This window comes from Colias philodice, chromosome 7, assembly GCF_061535455.1.
Source record: "Colias philodice isolate Cphi_HAF_F1 chromosome 7, ilColPhil1 Martin Lab GWU primary, whole genome shotgun sequence".
NCBI classification, from domain to species: domain Eukaryota; kingdom Metazoa; phylum Arthropoda; class Insecta; order Lepidoptera; family Pieridae; genus Colias; species Colias philodice.
Window position 1 is genome coordinate 6222085 of NC_143092.1, and position 19481 is coordinate 6241565.

General features: G+C 33.2%; 1 protein-coding gene across 2 annotated transcripts; it reads left to right on the plus strand.

Annotated features, from left to right (window-relative positions):
• Nucleotides 1-2165: 2165 nt before the first annotated feature.
• LOC149487108 (uncharacterized) lies at nucleotides 2166-15631 on the plus strand. Of its 2 annotated transcripts, XM_089697405.1 has the most exons (3): nucleotides 2166-2383; nucleotides 3314-3769; nucleotides 15163-15631. In XM_089697405.1, exons 1-3 carry the CDS (start codon nucleotides 2242-2244, stop codon nucleotides 15240-15242), a joined length of 678 nt encoding a protein of 225 aa, XP_089553531.1. In that variant the 5' UTR covers nucleotides 2166-2241; the 3' UTR covers nucleotides 15243-15631. The 2 variants fall into 2 exon arrangements, with proteins under 2 accessions (XP_089553531.1, XP_089553530.1); XM_089697404.1 differs by lacking the exon at nucleotides 15163-15631 and having other exon boundaries at nucleotides 3314-5282.
• The last annotated feature ends 3850 nt before the right edge of the window (nucleotides 15632-19481 follow it).

The window sequence follows — 19481 nt, forward strand, 5'->3', positions numbered from 1 at the left end:
CGACAAGTCTGTCGGTTTATTGACATTTCGTGTCCCCGAGCACTCAATATACGTTCATGTTATCTACTCTTTTAGCTACCTACGTTGTAAACGGCAGGGCTTAAACGTCCGCAATAAAGCCCTTAGCGTTGCATGACACGAATATAATACAAACATCGTGTTTTAAAACTTTTCCAGTGTATTTTAGTGGTGTTTTTTGTAACGGTAGAATATAAAGTAAATGGAAAATAATTAAAGAGAGACTACCTACTCTGTAATAATATAAATAGAGCAAACTATTTCATACTCGTAGAAGCTAATGCGGTTGGGTGTAAATATAAACGTTTTTGAAAAGAAATATCTTGATTATTTTTATACCTTTACATGAGCTATTAAATCATGTTAACTGTCGTTATATATTTGTAAGCAATGTATAAATAATATGAAGAGAATGACTAAAACAATATTTCGTTTTCCATTTCACATGTGTATGTAAAACGGCTTAGGGGAGCTCATATTTGTTTTAACTCAATATTCAAAAAGATCGACGTACTAAACATTCTCCTGGTCGAATGGAGAAATATTCGTTCGCTTTCCAACCCAACACAATTTGCATGAAAATTTCATTATCCATCCTCCTCGTATATTGACAACATCAAAACATTCTCGAACATTCCAGAACAATACCCACTCTCGAATGAGACAGAAGGATAAAAATGATTGAGCTCAATAGTTTTATTTTCTTAGCATTGCTCTTAGGAATTTTATATGAATAAATGGAATTGTTCTATGGAGTTGAACAACCATTTCTTAATGAAGTCTGTCATTGTTTGATACTTTCCTGTGAGTTGTGACTTTAACTTACACTTTAGCTATCAAAAAATATGTCATATAAAATTCATTTTTTAATCATTTGAACACGAATTTGTAATACTTCTTATTTCCATCAATGTTTTAATTTACGTTCACATAAATATGCTCAAAGTAGTGTAGTAAATCGTGAAAATTAAGGACATATTGTTCAAACATTGTCCACCCGTTTCAGGGTTGGCAGAAGAGCCATTTTCGTCCAGAAAGCGATAAGCAGTGCTTTTATTAAATTTTCTCGCATCGTCTGACTAATGTTGTCCAGCTGACGCGCATCCGACAGAATTACTTTCTCTTTTCATTCCCTTTTATAATATTTATACGGATTCCTAACGTCCTTTTTGTGTTGCTTTAATTTTCTCCCGTGTATTTTTCTTATATTTCCACACCGGTGATGTATTTTGGTTAGATTTTAGTGATACATTTGTGAAATTAGGTACTTATTATAGACATAGTTTTCAATACTGTTTCACCGTAAAGAAGCCTTGGATACATTGTGTAAGGTGCGTGCGAAATTCTTTAGATATTATGTATTTATATTTTTTTGGCAGTTGTATGTCACATTGTATATTGCACCTCATATTGTAGATTAAAACTCTACCAAATAACCTGAGATTGTCTGAAACTAAAATATAGTTACTAGATGACAATAAATCCTCGTCACCACCCAGGATTTGATATACCTAGAGCGTTTCTCCCTGTTTTATTTAAATCTTAAATTGAACCGTATTTAGCAGAGGACCCTAAGATTTCACCTAGCACAGTTGTTATAAATGGATACAACAATTGCAAACATTTAATTGTTAATTACATTCCGTCGAAATTGATTAATTGTTACCCATTGATCTAAGTAACCGCTGCGTTAAATTGAGCTTAAAAGGAGAGTATTATAAATTATAGAAGATCTACAATAGCGAAACATTTGTCTGGTTCCCATTAATTATATTCGTTTTGTGAATACTACAATGAGGGTGACCAGTTTCATTGTCCCAATTAAAAAAAGATAACACTGGCAATAATGGAAGACAAAGGGAGCCGGGCTTTAAAACAATAGACTTTGATAGTTATCGTTTTATTTTTCTGAAAGGATTTTACCGTTGATATACGTACATAACGTTCTTATTATGAGTGTATTTCGCTTAAAGTTAATGCGTACACCAACGCATTCGTATGCGGCAGCGAAATAACGAAAAAACTGTGAGTAGTGTGGCAGGTTTCCGCATATGATATGTCTCACTCTAGCACATAGATAGATGAAATAGTTGCGTCCTTGTCAGTATTGTTTCGCAATGACCTGCGAAACTGCCGTTACACAGACGCATACCTTTCGCTAGTGATGTTTTGCATCGCAAAGCGTCAGCTCGCGTTCTGTCGGTTAGGACAGATTTTCGCGCCATGGATGCCGAAAATACTGAATTATTTTTGCATTCTATTCGAGATTATCCCGTATTATACGCAATTGGACACGCAGATTATAAAAATATGTACAAAAAAGAGGTAGCATGGAGAAAACTTCAAGAAAAGACTCGGATAGATGGTAAGAAATTTATTGTTTATATTTCATACAGGCATACATTTTATGTTTTTAATTTTCTTTGAAATAATTTACAAATTGTGATCGAACATTAAACGCTGCTAAGTCTGCCCTATGTCTATTGGCATGCATTGGTACGAATGCTCCTAAAGTGTCCGAAAATTGTTTATTTTCGTATGTGTGTGCACCTTCTTGTATCTGCAATAAGTTATGCAAGCATACTGCAGCTTTAACAAGTTTAATAGTATTATTCAAATCTGTTTCAAAGGGCCTCAAGAATATTCTAAATTTTTGTGCTAAAATGCCAAACGCACATTCTACTACTACTCGTGCCCTACTTAATGATTTATTAAATCTTTTTTAATCATTGTCATTCATTGCTGCGTCTCTAGTGAAAGGTCTCATTAGAAAGGTTTCTAATTTAAATCCTCCGTCTGCAATGAATACATGTGGTGTAGTCTATTGGAAACCTGGCAAAGGTTTTGGAGCTGGCAAATTCAGATCCCGTCCACTTTTTAAAAGCTGATAAAATGATGAGTTCTCAAATATTGTACTATCGGAATCTTTACCATATGATCCTACATCTATGTAAGTAAATTTGTAATGTGGATCAACTATTGCCAATAACACAGTAGAAAATCGTTTTTTATAGCAATAGAACAGTGAGCCGCTGTTAGGTGGACATTTAATAACAATATGCTTGCCGTCAATACTCCCGAGGCAATTAGGAAAACCCCATATTGTTTGAAATGCTTCAGCTATTTCCAACCATGTTTTAGTAGAAGGAACCGGGATGTACTCTGGCTGTAGTATTTTCCAATGTTCGCATACTTGAGTTACTATCTTTGAAACGGTGCATTCACCCAAACGATAAGAGAAATATATTGTTGTGTTTGTGTCACCAGTTGCTAAAAACCTGAAATATTGTTACAGTTAAAACTATGAAAAATAAATGGAGAAACCTAAGGGACACTTATAAAAAATATAAACAGGGTCAGCAAACAAGCAGTGGACAAGCCGCGAAGAAGCTTGCTAATTGGCAATGGGCTGAACAGATGTCGTTCATAGATTCATCCACAAACTTGAGACAAACTGAAAGTACACTGGATACCAGTACTATATCTATAAAGAATGAATATGAAAATTCTACAGAAGCCGAACAGGTTTCAAATAATGAACAGAACGAGCTTGTCGTTCAAGAACTGGAGACAGCATGGTCTACAGCTGAAACTGTAACTGAAGTATCCCGGAGGAGACGACACCGTGAAAGCAACGACGATCCCGCTGAGAAGATTATAAAAAAGACTCGAAAAACGGGTACTACGGACAGAAACGCTACAGAAAATCTTGTCAATATACCGTGTGATCGAATGGACATGGATTTTTTAGGTTATGCCCATACTGTAAAGAAATTTTCTCTACGAAAGCAAGCTATTATTAAACTTCAAATAACACAAATTATAACTGAGGCTCAACTTGAAGAATTGAATAATAGCCGGCCAAATTCTAATTTCAGCAATGCTTAATCCTCTAGTACTCCCAATTTTTACTACGTCGATAACGACTGGAACATTTCAAGATCGACACCATCTGAAGAACTGCAAACACATTCCATCCCAGACCCTCAAAACGTTTCAACTGCACAGATACATATACCTAATACTCAAACACATTCGATCCCATACACTCAAAACCTTTCGACTATTGCACAGATACACATACCTAATACTCAAACACATTCGATCCCAGACACTCAAAACGTTATAACTGCACAGATACATATACCTAATACTCAAACACATTCGATCCCATACACTCAAAACCTTTCGACTATTGCACAGATACACATACCTAATACTCAAACACATTCGATCCCAGACACTCAAAACGTTATAACTGCACAGATACACATACCTAAACATTCGATCCCAGACACTCAAAACGTTTCAACTGCACAGATACATATACCTAATACTCAAACACATTCGATCCCATACACTCAAAACCTTTCGACTATTGCACAGATACACATACCTAATACTCAAACACATTCGATCCCAGACACTCAAAACGTTATAACTGCACAGATACATATACCTAATACTCAAACACATTCGATCCCAGACACTCAAAACGTTTCAACTGCACAGATACATATACCTAACACGCAAACACATTCGATCCCAGACACTCAAAACGTTATAAATCCTACACTGATACACATACCCAGTGGCAGAAGAATTACACACACCCAAGTATCACGATAACAAAAAAAACGAGAACACAACACAACATAAGACACAAAAATATACATGAATTTCTTTGTAATTGGAATGAACCGTGAATAAATACTTAAACATTACCTATAAGTAATAAATTTTCTTACCTTAAACAAAGTGCCAGTCTTTCTTTTGTTGGAATAGCTCTCTGTAGTTTGTATTTTTCTTTTTAATATGAGGTTCAAGAAGATTGTGTAAATATTCAAAAGTTTCTGGCTTCATTCTGACATAGGTATAGAAACGATCTTCATGTGATTGAAGTTCTAAGCACAGTTTATTTTCTCCAAGTTTCCGTCGTTTCTGATTTATTTCATGCACCCAGATTCTACGCTTTCTCTTTAGTACTGACACCAGCAATAACAATTCTTCTTCTTCAGAATCTGAAAGCGATGACTGAGATGACATTCTGAAATTACGTCTGCACCTGCAGTCTTCGAAAATTACAATGGCATATCATATCGAAAAAGTTGCGAAAACATTGCTGTGTACTAACGTTCCGCAGATATTTCGCTACGCAGTAGTTCCGCAGAGACTCGCTGCCGCATATGAATGCGTAGGTGTGCTAAGCGAGTGAAGGAATAAATTTATATGAATATTTTGTTTTAATTTCGACAGATCGACTTTCGTTTTTTTATACAGTGAAAAATACAGTATGTACTACTTATTGTTAGAACTACATTTATTATAATTAAATAAAAATAATGTACCTATTTAAATTTGTATAAATTTAAGGATTTCTAGGAAATAATGGTAGACGTTTAAATTGAACTGCAATAAAAAGTAAATCGTAAAGTACAATTACCCAATACAAGTATATCTCTAATCAGATCCCTGTCCGTGTACTTAAATAACAATTTAAATAAAGTCAATAAAAGATAAAGATAATGTTCGTTTAAATACTTGTTTTCAATCTTAATGTACATCGGAGAGTGGTCACATTACTGACCGTGAAATACAGAAGCTTGGTTGTTCTATCGAGGACCAATCTGGCCCAACGCGTCGATTCCGCGAAATTCGTTAATTAATTTAAACATTCATGCTTAATTATCGGACTCTTCAATTAAATACCCTTTTAATTTGTTTTATTCGCTGCTCCTGTTGTTCTTGTATTGTTTTATAATTTATGCGGAAGCTCGCAAGATCTATTTTGGGAGCAGATTTGTTTTAGGGTGATGACAATGTGATTTTTTTTTCAATTTATAAACCAACTAGCTGTTGCCCGCGACTTCGTCCGCGATTCGGTCGTTTTTCGTCATTCGTCGTTTAAAAAAAATACGTGACACTTTATTTTTGAATGTTCTTAATTGTCTCTTATAAAATTTAACTACATTAAAATTGAATACTCTGATAAGAAAATCTTAAAATCATCGAAAATCATAGACATCGAATATCTGAGGAAAACATGAATGAATGTGATTTAAATTCTACATTTCTTAGTAATTAAAATAATAATCTAAATTAAATGTAGATTAACAGTTTGAGCGCACCATTATAGAATATGTACCTAAGTAATAAATTACGTTAGTTTACATAGTAACTTTACTAAAAACACGATGACTTTCTTTCGCGCTCGGTACCACAAACTAAGCATGTTTGTGGTACGTGGCCCGCGTCACTTTACCCCCCACGAGTTCCCCTCCGTTGCTATGCGAAAATACATTCGTCGCCCTACTGTAGGAAAAATTGTAATACTGTGGCCTGGGCGTTATAACACGCTCAGGGAATTCCTGAGTGCTGATAGACTTCCGTCTATCGGCATTTATACCAATTTTATATTAATATCACCATCTTGAGGAAAAGCTTCTAATGTCGATTTAAAACGCATATATACGGATTAACCTGATGAATTAACATGTTCTAAAATTGTGAAATGAGTTCAGTTTTAAATTCGAGAAATATTGATTTCTTGTATTCGATTATTCGTCGTAGTCGAATACAAAATATATTTAAAGAAACTTAGGTTGGCCTTCAGGCAAAAGGGATCCTATCAAATGATAAACTTGACCTTGTATCTTAAAAGTAAGAATGAAAGAAGCATCTGATAATTGTTGAGCACCAAAGGATCATTTAAAACGCAATACTATAAGAGCTAATATTGTCTAAGAACTGTTTAGATTGCACATGTTCCTCTAAAACTTAAAAGTAGTGATTTCAAAGGTTCCGGCGTATCTTCAAACGAAAGCCGACTCCTTACTGGAGTAAGGAGTCGGCTTTCGTTAAAGTGGACTTTAAAGCATTACAAAAAGAACATACTACGTTAATATCGCCTATACAGAAGATGATCTGTAGGTAATCAATTGTGAGGTTATAAGCAAACCCACTTTTATATTTGTCGGACCACACCACCGAATTTGTAGATTGATCTTCTATGTTTACCTCTAAGTCATTAAGACTATGTCGAAATCTGTCTGCAGTAAGACGGGCCTCTCGCTATTCGTCCGTTTCAAGAGACCAATAGTTTCAATTCTTAATCTTTCATTAAACAAACTTATTAATCGTTCTTGTCTCAAATAATGGTAATATTCGCGTCCCTACTCTAGTCATTGCTTATGCTCATGTTCATCTTCGAGAGATCGAATAATATTATGGTGCACCCTATTATTTGTCAAACGGTCTTCATATTGAGTAAAAGTTTCAGATTCTCGAGATAAAATATGACGATCGTGATCAGCTGTGAGACGTAATTCCCTCTCAGTGAGGGTTTCGGTCTCACGGGATAGTACAATATGCCATTTGCGATCAGCTGTGAGACGTTATACCCTCTCAGTGAAGGTTTCGGTCTCACAGGATAGTACATGCCGTTCGCGGTCAGCTGTGAGCCGCAATTCTCGTTGTGAAGCGGTTTCAGGTTCGGCATAACACATGTTGTTTTCGGTCAATAGTAAGCCTCTTATCTCTAACGATTCTTGAGAACTCTTATTTCTCATTTTCTTAACTTTGCTCGAATTTCGATATAAAGATTTTTTAGGTGGCACTGATGCGGGTGAATAAAAATTAAGTTAAAGCCTGATTCCCACGACATGTTTGCTTCACAAATCCGACCGCGCCACACCACACCACATGCCATGGGAATCGGCGCGCTTGTCGCTCGCCAGTGCTTGCCATACGCACACATGCCGTGGGAACGCTCAGTTCAAATCGCGACGGATGGCGACAAGCGCTTGTCGTCTGCCAATGCTTGTGAAGCAATACATATAATAAAATTGTGGAAAAGTGATGTCTGTACAATTAAAATATGTAGAAAAAAATTAGCAGGTGTTATTATTATCGAGAAATCGAGAGAAACCATTTTTTTCTCTTAAAAGCTCCCCCCCTCCCACTTCCCGAACTCCGATTGACCGTAATTGATTTTTCCTTACATTTTTATCATATCCTTTTCTAATGGGTTTCATCCTACTGCGATTTTTTTTTGTTTCAAAAATTATCTACCCTGGTGTATAGGTAAATTTTCTACATAAAATGTCCTTTAAATTATGTCGTATTATATTTTTAACCCCCGACGCAAAAATACTGGTGTTATGTGTTTGACCGCTATGTATTTCTGTGTGTGTGTGTGTGTCTGTCTATGGCACCGTAGCTGGCTAACAGGTAAACCGAATTAGATGCGGTTTTTTTTGTTAGGCAGAATATTTTCCGACGCTGGTTCTTAGATAAAGTGTATCAAAATTGGTTCATCCACTTATTATACCTACATAGGGGTAAAAGTGGGAATGAAAAAAATGAAAGTTATAATTTATTTTTAAAGATCGTCGGGAAGTTTATGAAATTATTTATTCCTTTTTCTATACACTTTTCTTCGTCTAAACGGTTTAGTTACGTGCGTGAGACAGGAAAGATCTAATTTGGATTTGTTGCTGGATTTGATAAAAACTGAGTATCGATTAAGCTGATCAGTGGCTACACCATAGATTATTAAAAACATCCGTTTAAGAAAGGAAGGAAATAGAATTTGCTCCTCTCCCCCCCCCTGGTTCCTAAAAAATAATATGACATAATTTAAAAGAAATTTTACGTAGAATTAGTTAGGCATTTCTTTTTTGATTTTCGATATTATATACTAATCATAATTTTTAATTACATTATGTAGTAACTATTTGGTATAGGTTAGGCATTTCATTTCTTGATTTTCTTTAATAATTTGGTACGTAAGTTTTTTAGCTCAGTTTAGTAAGAAATTTTAATAACAATTCTTTTAATTATTTATGGTAAAGTCCGGTCGCGGAGCAGGAAGAATTTCGTACATTAACCTGTTATAACCTGTCACTGTCACTCCCTTGTAAAAATAATGTGTCTTGCTCGCACAGGTGCAATGACCGCCGTCCTTAGGGATTGTAAACCTTTAACCTGAGAGCGTAAGGTTTGTGTTTGCTTGATTGGTGTCAGGTGTTCAATTATGATTTTGTGAATTCAAAATTTATAAGAATAAACCTCAAACTCTTTATGTCCAATCAAAATCCGCCTAAGTCGAAATCGCGTGTTAGAATAACGTATTTCTGTAATATTGTACCTACATAGTAAATTATTTTTTGAAAAATAAGGTCATAAAGAAGTTTCACTTCTTATGTGTGTATACGCACACTTTTTTTTATATAATATATCGTTGTTATTGAAAAAGTTAAAATGTAACTAACTAATAAGTATTGTAAATGAATAGAGGACATTTATTTAATAAATTAGTAAAAAACATTTTCTCCTCCAAATATTTCATGTAAACTGCACTTCATTCAAAAATGTTTGTGACCACTGTCAGTAGGTAAAGAGGTCATTGTACGAAATTCTTTCTGCTTCGCGACCGGACTTTAGTACGTATTTACTCAATAATTGTATCTTAAGTAGTAATTCAGCATGGGCGTAGCCACGGTGGGGCTGGGTGGGGCGCTTACCCTGGCTTTGATCTGGTAGGTACTAATTGTGAAGGGGAGTGGGCGTGGGCGTGGGATTGGGACTGAACGTGGCATATGGCGTGGGAGTGCGAGTGGGCGCGGGAGTGGGAGCATGAAAATAAAAATGATTTTTTATTGTTGCCCCACCCTGAGCCCATGGTCATAGGTCCCATAGTCACTATTCCACGCGAAAGAAGTCGCGGGGACAGCTAGTAGACAAATATAATCAGGAAGCTTTGAACTCCTAAGCTCAACCATAAAAGATAGACATTTATGATGTCGGGAGATATTTTTTATATAATATGGAGAACATTTCTTTCATACTTGATTTCTGTGTAGCTTTAACCATTAAGATACACGCATTAAGAACGCACACGCGACGAAAGCTTAAAAATGGAGTTGCTGCTCTGCTCACGAATATGAAAAATAATAGTTATTTAGGAAATATATTTCATGTGCAGAATTGACCTCTACAGATTTAATATAAGTAGGTATACATATATTTAGATTCCAATTTCCATGTAACGTTAAATTCGACTATACAATAACTAACAGACAACGCAGGTTACTCTCGTTTCCGTAAGTTGAGGCGGCTACATATTCGGTCCTAATAACATGACTTTTTGTGAACGAAACGACAGCGCGGTTTAATTCGATGGCAACACCATCAGAAAAAAGGAAATATTTTTAACTTTGAAAAAATATTATGATTTACACTATTATTAATACTATTTTAACATTAACACAAAATATAAGACTGTGAGTGTGTAAAAATAAATCCAGCTAGTTTCACATCACACTTATGTTTATAATTAGGTATACGACATGAAAATATATTAATTACCAAGCAATAATCATACAGATAAATACTGAACAAAAGTATTAACAGTCAAAGTATATTTTTACTAACAACATGTAAATGATGAAGGAATAATAATTATCAACGAACTAACCTTTTTGTATTAGAGTCCCGCCTCGTGATCGAATTATTAAAACACGAAGATTTTTAAAAATGTAACCAATGAACACAATCAATATTAGATTAACTGTAATGGTGTCTAGTTTGACTTAAAATAATATACATCTACCCTCACTTTTAAAAATGTAGTATATTCACACGAATTATAAGCGCACCTTATAGGGAAGGGAAGATTTATTATGGGTTAAAGAGTTAAATAAATAAATAACATAATTATATTTAAATTATTAATTTTTAACATTGTGTTCAGTAGTGTTAACATGTAAATTGATTTGATTTTTACGAAATCTCATAGATGGCGCTGAATCAAATTTGTCTTTATAGTACTAAGATTCATTAAACAGTTTCTCTGCCCAAATTACGTAAATGACGTAGTTTTTATAGTGTAAAGCTAGATAATAGCATGGCTTACTCAAAAACAACATTTAAACATGAGTCTTTAGATTGTACGCTGTCGTAGTACACGGAATACGTAAGAAAAGTAAAGGTTCACAGCTCCTCCCCCGGAGGTGATAGCATGATAATATGTTTAAAAAAACCTCACTCGACCTGTTAGTAATATTCATGCAAAATTTGAAGTCAATCTATGCAGTACTTTTCGAGATTAGCTCGGACAAACATACAGACAAACAGACAAACAGACAAACAGACAAACAGACAAAAATTCTAAAAACTATATTTTTGGCTTCTATATCGATTATAGATCATGGAATATGTATTCTTTTAAAAAAATATTCAATGTACAGTTTTGACTTTCCTACGATTTTATTATATGTATAGATAAGTCAGACAATCATGTTAGTCAAAAATCTCTACAATTTAATATGACACAACATAATAAAAACTTTGACTGTTGGGACAGTAATAAGAAAAGTTTTAATTTTTTTTACAAAACTTTATTTTATTAATTAGTTAAATCATGATGAGAGGCTGAATTGATCAAAAATGTAACCAATCCTAATTCGCTCGTACGCATATAATACACGCCTACTTAACACCCTAAAAATTAAACTATTATTTACGTGCAATAATTTACCCGATCTTTAAATCTTCTTCGATAAAATTGTATTCGTAAGACGCAGGCTAGTTGAATATTACGTCAGCTAAAAGAAATTTGTTTATCTCGAGCCACTGAGTCAAAAACTTTTAATGGCACAATTGCAGTTCATATTCCTTTCTTAAACCGTAGTCGTTATAAAATGAACATTTTATCCATCCGATGCTATGATTTTGTAGAAAAGCGTTTCATATAATATTTTAAAGTACATTGCATTACTATTATTTCTTAATAGACAACTTAGACAATTGTATTATTGTAAACATTTAATAGGTATATTTTTCAGGTACAATTATCGTTTGATAGAATTTATTTTGGTTTAACTTAGGCAAAATGGATATAATTCCGTAAATTAAATAAACTTCATTGTCGATTAATACAGGAAACAAAATATTTCATTAATTACCTATACATATTGTGAAAAATATCCTACAAAGTCGGATTCATTTTAATATAAAACAAATGTATTTCAAATATATCGGGTTGCGATATACTTAAGTAATCCATCAGTACTTTATCACATACGCTACAAGCTTGTAGTTGTTTCGATGAATCTACACAATTTATCACAAGTGGTCGTGCGGTCCAGCCGATCCCGAGATCGCTCCAACTGATTCCAGTGTTAATATAACTCTATAGGGATTAAAATGAAATTGTTTTATTTTTGAATGCGTTTTATTACCAATCTTGTAAGACGAGACTTTTTTTTAATGAAGAATCGATTTTATTTTTACAGCTAAATTAATTTTTATTGCTTTAGCACTTTTCTTGCAATTATAGCTTATTTGTCAAAAGCGTAACGACGCTTTGCATTGGAATTGCTAACGAGCAATACCAATATTATAATATTTAAAGTTAAAGTAAAAATCTTTATCCTTGAATACATGATAATTTTATAGCAACAAGTTGTATCTCGATGCAATCTTAAATACGCAAATGTCACTCCAATAATCATAACTTTCTAAACAGTCCAATCAATTACAAGAATATTAAACGCAGTTAGGGTAATTGGTAATTTATGCAGCCGTACACATCTCTGTAACAGGAACATTGTCATAGATTGCAGAGCTTGTTAACAGCAATGCATTTTCCACATCAACACCTTTAGTGCGTTGCTTTAATAAACAGCTAGAGAAGTTGCATGGCTGGGTACGATAAACGTACCGCCTCCAGCTATATCTATAAGTTATGTAACGTGACAGTTAATTCTTATTTTTATTAACACAAGCTGGTAAGGGATATTGTTTACGTAGCAAAGAAAACTGGTGGAGACCCAGTTTCTTTTAGGGTGGCATTGTATGGAAGCGAATTACTGTCTCTTAATATACCTAATAGAGCGTGACAGAAAGAAATTAAGTTTTGAGAGACATATTTGTAGCAGTACTACTTCTACATAGCAATATAGATAATGATTGTTAATATTTGGCACAATTTTCTTTTTGCAGGTAAAGTTAACTGCGTATTTATAGGCTCTTAATTATATTATTCCATATTATGCAAATAAAACTATGATTAATTATTTATATTTTTGTTATGTGTTATGTTGTATCGTTAAAATGTAGATGGCTTGCCGAGTTAGGTTTTATATTCGTATTGGTACTATACCTACGAAGCTTCCCCTTGGGTACACTATATTTCTAAGTGATCTAGCCTACGGGTTCTCAAAACGCAAATTGTGTCGGTTCTCGTGGATTATATTGCATATAAATATGATTTTTTATAACACTCTGTGGGGAGACTTCGAACCTTAATACATAAGAATGAGATGGTATTTATTGCAAGTAAGTTTTGTTCCGAGAAGGGGTCCAAAAGGAAACATATTTTACATTTAGATTTTTTCTGTTGTTCTTGTATAAGTTTCAAAATTGGATGTATGTAAATATTGATGCAGTATATCAGTGTATCACAGAAATGTAATCGAAAGTGGAAATAGGAAAATATATTGGCTGGGGATTTTTATACTGTCAAAGGTAATAAATATATTAAAACTACAACTAGATCCACAAACTAGGTGTCGTTTTAATTAAAACAGTTTGTATTGGGTTCATACATTGCATTCGCACTTAGTTACATAGTCAGGCGCTCGCTACATGCATTCATTTCTATCTAATACCCATTTCTGTTAGCAAGTTTCATTGTATTGTGTCGGACGTGCAGTAGGTATACAATGTTAATTAAATTAAAGTACTTTGTTGATTTATATGGAAATTAATACTGTTTAGAACATTCGATATTGTCCTTACTAGATGTGATTTGCATTGCAAAATGAAGCATGTTGCAAATGTTATTGTAATTTTTAGAGTTTAATGTAATTTTCATATAAATTAATGTATAATGTTGTTCTTTTTTAATAAATATAACATTCAAAAATTGTTTACACATTTCGTTATTATTTAATTCCATAAAATATTTACTTATTGAAACATAAAAATTGTGTTCGCGTAAAACGCTCGTTTGTTGCAGCCACTCGGAACTTTACGAGCTCAAATAAGATTATTTATTTTGAAAATTGTGTAACACGACATAAAGCTATTGTTTAGCTGACCCAGATGCAAAGTTACGACTTGGAAAATGTCAATATGCACATGGTCCATTTGCACAAACGTGAATAATCGGTTGCAGAGGCTCAAGCCAAGAAAATAACAAAAGAAGTTCTGTTTCAACGAAATTTTACTTAACTGTATTTGGCATGGCTAACGTTTTCAACCGAGTAATATTAAACTAGAAAATAGGGTGATTCTTACGTAGTACGAGAGCGGGTTGCGAAATTGTTGGATCTATATAATATGTATTTTGTGAATAAATATTTGATATATTGCAATGGTTGTGCCTCGATGTCTTTTATGAATAATTCAATATGCGATTATATCGATAAGAATTTACTATGAATTATTTTTTAGACAGATTTATATTACGATAGGCAGACATGAGACAGCATTTATTAATGTATACAGATACACCATACAACGATGTTAACTTTCGTTCAGCAAAATAGTTTCCAGCTCTTGGTCCTCTGATGTTTTACTTAGAGCGTGAAAATTGGGTCTCTAGTTTACTAGAAATTTATTCTTACGTATGCTGGCACTGTTTTGTGTCTACTGTACGTCGTTGCAGGTACAACTTATATCTTTGTAGACATTTACTATCTTTTTATTACCACGTACGCTGGTTTACGGGGCTATTTTAGAACAATGATATGTTATTTTTATTGTAGGCAATAATAAATATAAACTCCGTTGTCTGTAAGTACTAAGTATAAAGCTTGATAAAGCATTGGAATAGCATTTTTGTTACATTTGTGCTAGTGTCGTTTTTTTATGTCGATGTTTGGACGATGCAGTAAGTTTTCTAAGCTACAGTTTTCTTAACATTTTATATTTGCCACGAACACGAACGTTTTTAAATAATATACGTTTATGTTGTAGGTACATGCGTTTTTGTACTGTAAATATTCCTTAGTGTATAAATATGGAGTATAATCAATTAATATTATAGACATTTGCAACTTTATGACAAATTTACCAAAAACTAAAACGTACAAGCTTTCAAATTGTATTTGCTAACATAATATTATTCTATTGCAGTTGGGAAAATGCAATCAAGACCGCGGGTTTCCAGCCGTGGCAGAAAATCTTTGCATACAACGTTATATGGCGCAGCTTAGTTACTATACTGTTTCTGTAACTATACTAGTTCTAACATTGTTCGAAAATGTTCGCATATAAAGCACGTGCATAGCGAATATTTAGTTTGCTACAGTTACACGTGTACGTAATTGTATTGTGTGGAATAATAACAAATATGTTTGTTTAGGAAATATTTTAATTAGCTTATTGGAATTGAGGGTATTTTTATTATTTGAGTTAATTTAATCTAGGTACCATCATAGTTAACCCAAACAAGGGAAGTAAGACCGATCGTTTTATAGTTTTCTACAGATGATTTCTGTATATTCACATTTTAATGCAAGAGACTTAGTACTTAGTACATTATCCAAAAAGAGGATGCTTCGAATCTTCCTGGTGCAGACTGTAGTTACTTTATCAGAATTTCATTTATTTGTTATGGTTATTTACATATCTGTAAATGTGACATACCTTTTTAGTGATGTATAGTTAGAAGGTTAATAATTATAATTCTTTAATTAATTAGTTTTAGATTTTGTCCTAATAATTTACACTGAAAAGCAATAACGTTTATTTAGCTCTTACTTAAAACATAACACAAACGAAAAGCCATTTTACAAAAATACTCCGGATACAGTGGTAATAAGATTTCCATTTAGAACGGGCGACTCGTATCAAGTCGTTATCGCTCCGGATCCGTTACGCCACCGCTCCGACACGGTTCCGAACGACCAAAATATTTCCAAGACACTTTACCATGGAGCTCTTTAAAGTATAATACCCTATTCAAGCCTTTGTCTGTTGCACTTCTTTTCAATTTTCTATGTAAAGGAGCGAAGTAGATTACGTCTTTAAAAAGTTAGTCGGGTTTATGCAGACTGCCGTAGTGGTATATTTTAGCTGTATTACTATGAAATTTTTACTTAAAATTTAAAAATGTAATAAAATGTAATGCATGAATGAGTGAGTTATTTTATAAAATGTTAGTACATACTTTTAGGAAAGGGGTTGTGCTGTTGTCTTATAAGATATTCTTATTATTCAGGCTGTAAAGACTAGAAATTGAGTGCTTCAAGTCTTAAATAAGATTTATTTATACATTTATAGATAATAGTAAAACAATAAGTAAAAGATTTTGTTTTTTTTTGTTTTATAGATCAATACAGAATACAGATCATAGTGTAACTTATCCTATTTCTGTATTTCATGAAGAATCTTATTATTCCTATCCCGTACGTATCCTATACAAATAACACTTTAATTGACAACATATTAAAGTGGGCCGTTGACCCCGCCTTTGCCATAATACCTGTAATTCATAATTTAAAATACGAGCTCTATATAACAGAACTATCAATGTAATAATTTGTCATTAGACGATATCCTAGCTCACATGCTTCATTAAAATGTAAACTAACATAACTATCAATGTAACTATTTCGTTAACCTAAGTAAAAAATGTGTATCAAGCTACTTAGTTAGCGTTTCTAGTATGGTAAACGCTTCACGCTTAGCCCAAGTTCTCCGCAGGTAGTAACTTCAAAGAGGCTTACAAACGGACGCCCCTAGACAACATTTGCTAATTCACTTTGATGTCCCCTCTCCCCAGTCTCCCCTTTCGAAACGAGAAAACGCGTAAAGTTTAAACGGCTAAAATATTAAACGCCCTATATATTTTCTTGTATTGTTTTAAAATTATTCTGGATTGCTTGATAGAAATTGAAAATCTTTTATCGCTTCAAATCGCGTAGATACTCTGTGGAGTTTTTGGTGGACTCCTGCATATAGAACATAATATGTGTTAGTTAGACATATATTATATTACATTAAGATTGTATAATATTTTATAAGCTTAGCTTAATTTTATTAGCTTTATATAGCTTAAACATTTATAACAATAATTTACTAATGACATATATAAAGCTATGTTTACCAGTATATTATTTGTAATTTCAATTACTCGATAAAGGTGTTGTAAAATTAAATACGTAATCCATACTAATATTATAAATGCGAAAGTAACTCTGTCTGTCTGTCTGTTACTCAATCACGCCTTAACTACTGAACCAATTTGCATGAAATTTGGTATAGAGATATTTTCATACCCGAGAAAGGACATAGGATAGGTTTTATCCCGGAAATCCTACGGGAACGGGTTTTTCTTTGAAAACGCGGGCGAAGCCGCGGGCGGAAAGCTAGTACGTTATACGTAATAAGCGCAACTTAAGTCAACTGTGACCAAACTTTTGTGTTGACCTAAATTTATAACAACAAGGCAATACAATTTAAACTTTTGCGATTGAAAATTCTTACTACAGATTTGGAGTTGATTCAAAATAAAATTGAGTACATGTAATCAGTAACAGTGCTATTAACCATTAATTTTCATGTTGTTGTACCTACACATAATATTAAGTTTCTGCTTATTGTTCCAGACAAGTTCTTAAGTGTGTTATTTGAATTGTTGTTACGTTTTCATGTAAAAAAATTTTGTGTTGGTTTGTAGGCATTTTGTAAGCATTCAAAGTTTTGTAATAAAATCTACATTCCATCATAGATAATAAATCAAGGCATTCGTCATACATATCAAAATAACCACATTAAATATTGCTGAATAAAACGACCACAAAGACATTCCACATACAATACATTATTGGTAAAACCGCATTCATTTCATACTTAATACTTATTAAGCTTTCAGAGATATTGCTTTGTGGAAGGCCGCTGGTTACAGAATGCTTTCATAACGTAGATTGAAAACGATGCAAAGCGGCCGCAAGAACGCTTTGTGGTGAACATTTTATTTTTGTCCTGTTTCACCGTTGAACTCCAGTTCATAGTTTCTTGTTTTGCGAATAGTTACGTTAGAGGTCATTGTTCTTTATGTGACAGTTTTTTGAGCATCGCTTTTCGTCCTTTGAAATACGATCTAGTGTTTCGAAAACTACACGATATTCGAGATTTAGTAAAGTTAAGAGTTGTTTAGTATGTGTATAAACAAATAATTACTCAATAGTGTAGACTGTAGATGTACCTATATAGTGCTCCCGGGATGGAGGACCAGAAACGTGTCTTTGTCACGTAAATTAATATTAGTGGTGTACAGGAGTTGTAAAGGGGAGCAAACAATTAAACCACGGTTATATTCATTATAGTTTCTAATTATATTTCCTGATTCTTTTTGTAAAAAAGTGAATTTATGAAAATTTTCCATTATTAAAATTCAAATTCAAATTCTGTTTATTTGCAAGAATGTTACAAATTATAGATGTTTTAATAACAATATTTAGGGGCATTACACGCGAAGCGGACACAGATTTCAGGGTGAGGTTTCAGATTTCGGTTATATTTTAATATGTTACACCTGTAAGTATATGTCCTCGGTATGTATACGAAATATTTTTGCATTTAGAATTTTAGTTTTCAAAATACAGGTCTTTGAAGATGTCAGTAAGCGCGAGGTATGGGCGACTTCGAATGTAATTATCGGTTCAAGAAAAGTAATTTTTAAATAAATTGATGACTGAATAATATACCCCATTAAATAAACTTTTTATCCTCTTATTTCGAATTTCGAATTTATATTTAAATTCCTTAGAAAAATAAAAACATATTTTTGTTTGTCATTTTTTACAAACTTTGCGTATTTTTAATTTTTTTGAAGATCATTAAATAAATGGCTTATATCATGCTTAAACTTCATGCAAAGTTCTAGAGTGGTCATCGCATTACTTTAGAATCTACATGTATTATAATGGCGAAGCGCGGCAATATCCCCATACTAGCGCCTAGTTGGTTAGCGCACCGTACTGCAGTATTTCTCTCATTATAGTTAGTTAATAACACCGTTTCAAGTTTTAATTAGGTTTTATAGTGGTAAATAACAAGCAAGAAAATATTACTTTTGTTTTCTTAAAAAAAATTATTCAGTAAAGTAATATGACATTTTTACCACTTTGAATACGCATATCTCGTCAATTATTTATTTTAGCATAAAACTTATTTATAAACCTTCAATTAATTTTTAAAGACACTGTTGACACCTCATTTAATTCAAATTTCTTGAATTTATTTTTTGTCCCCGTTTCTATGAATATTGCAGTGCGTCGCGCTAGGCGCTAGTATGGGGATATTGCCGCGCTTCGCCATTATAATACATGTAGATTCTAAAGTAATGCGATGACCACTCTAGAACTTTGCATGAAGTTTAAGCATGATATAAGCCATTTATTTAATGATCTTCAAAAAAATTAAAAATACGCAAAGTTTGTAAAAAA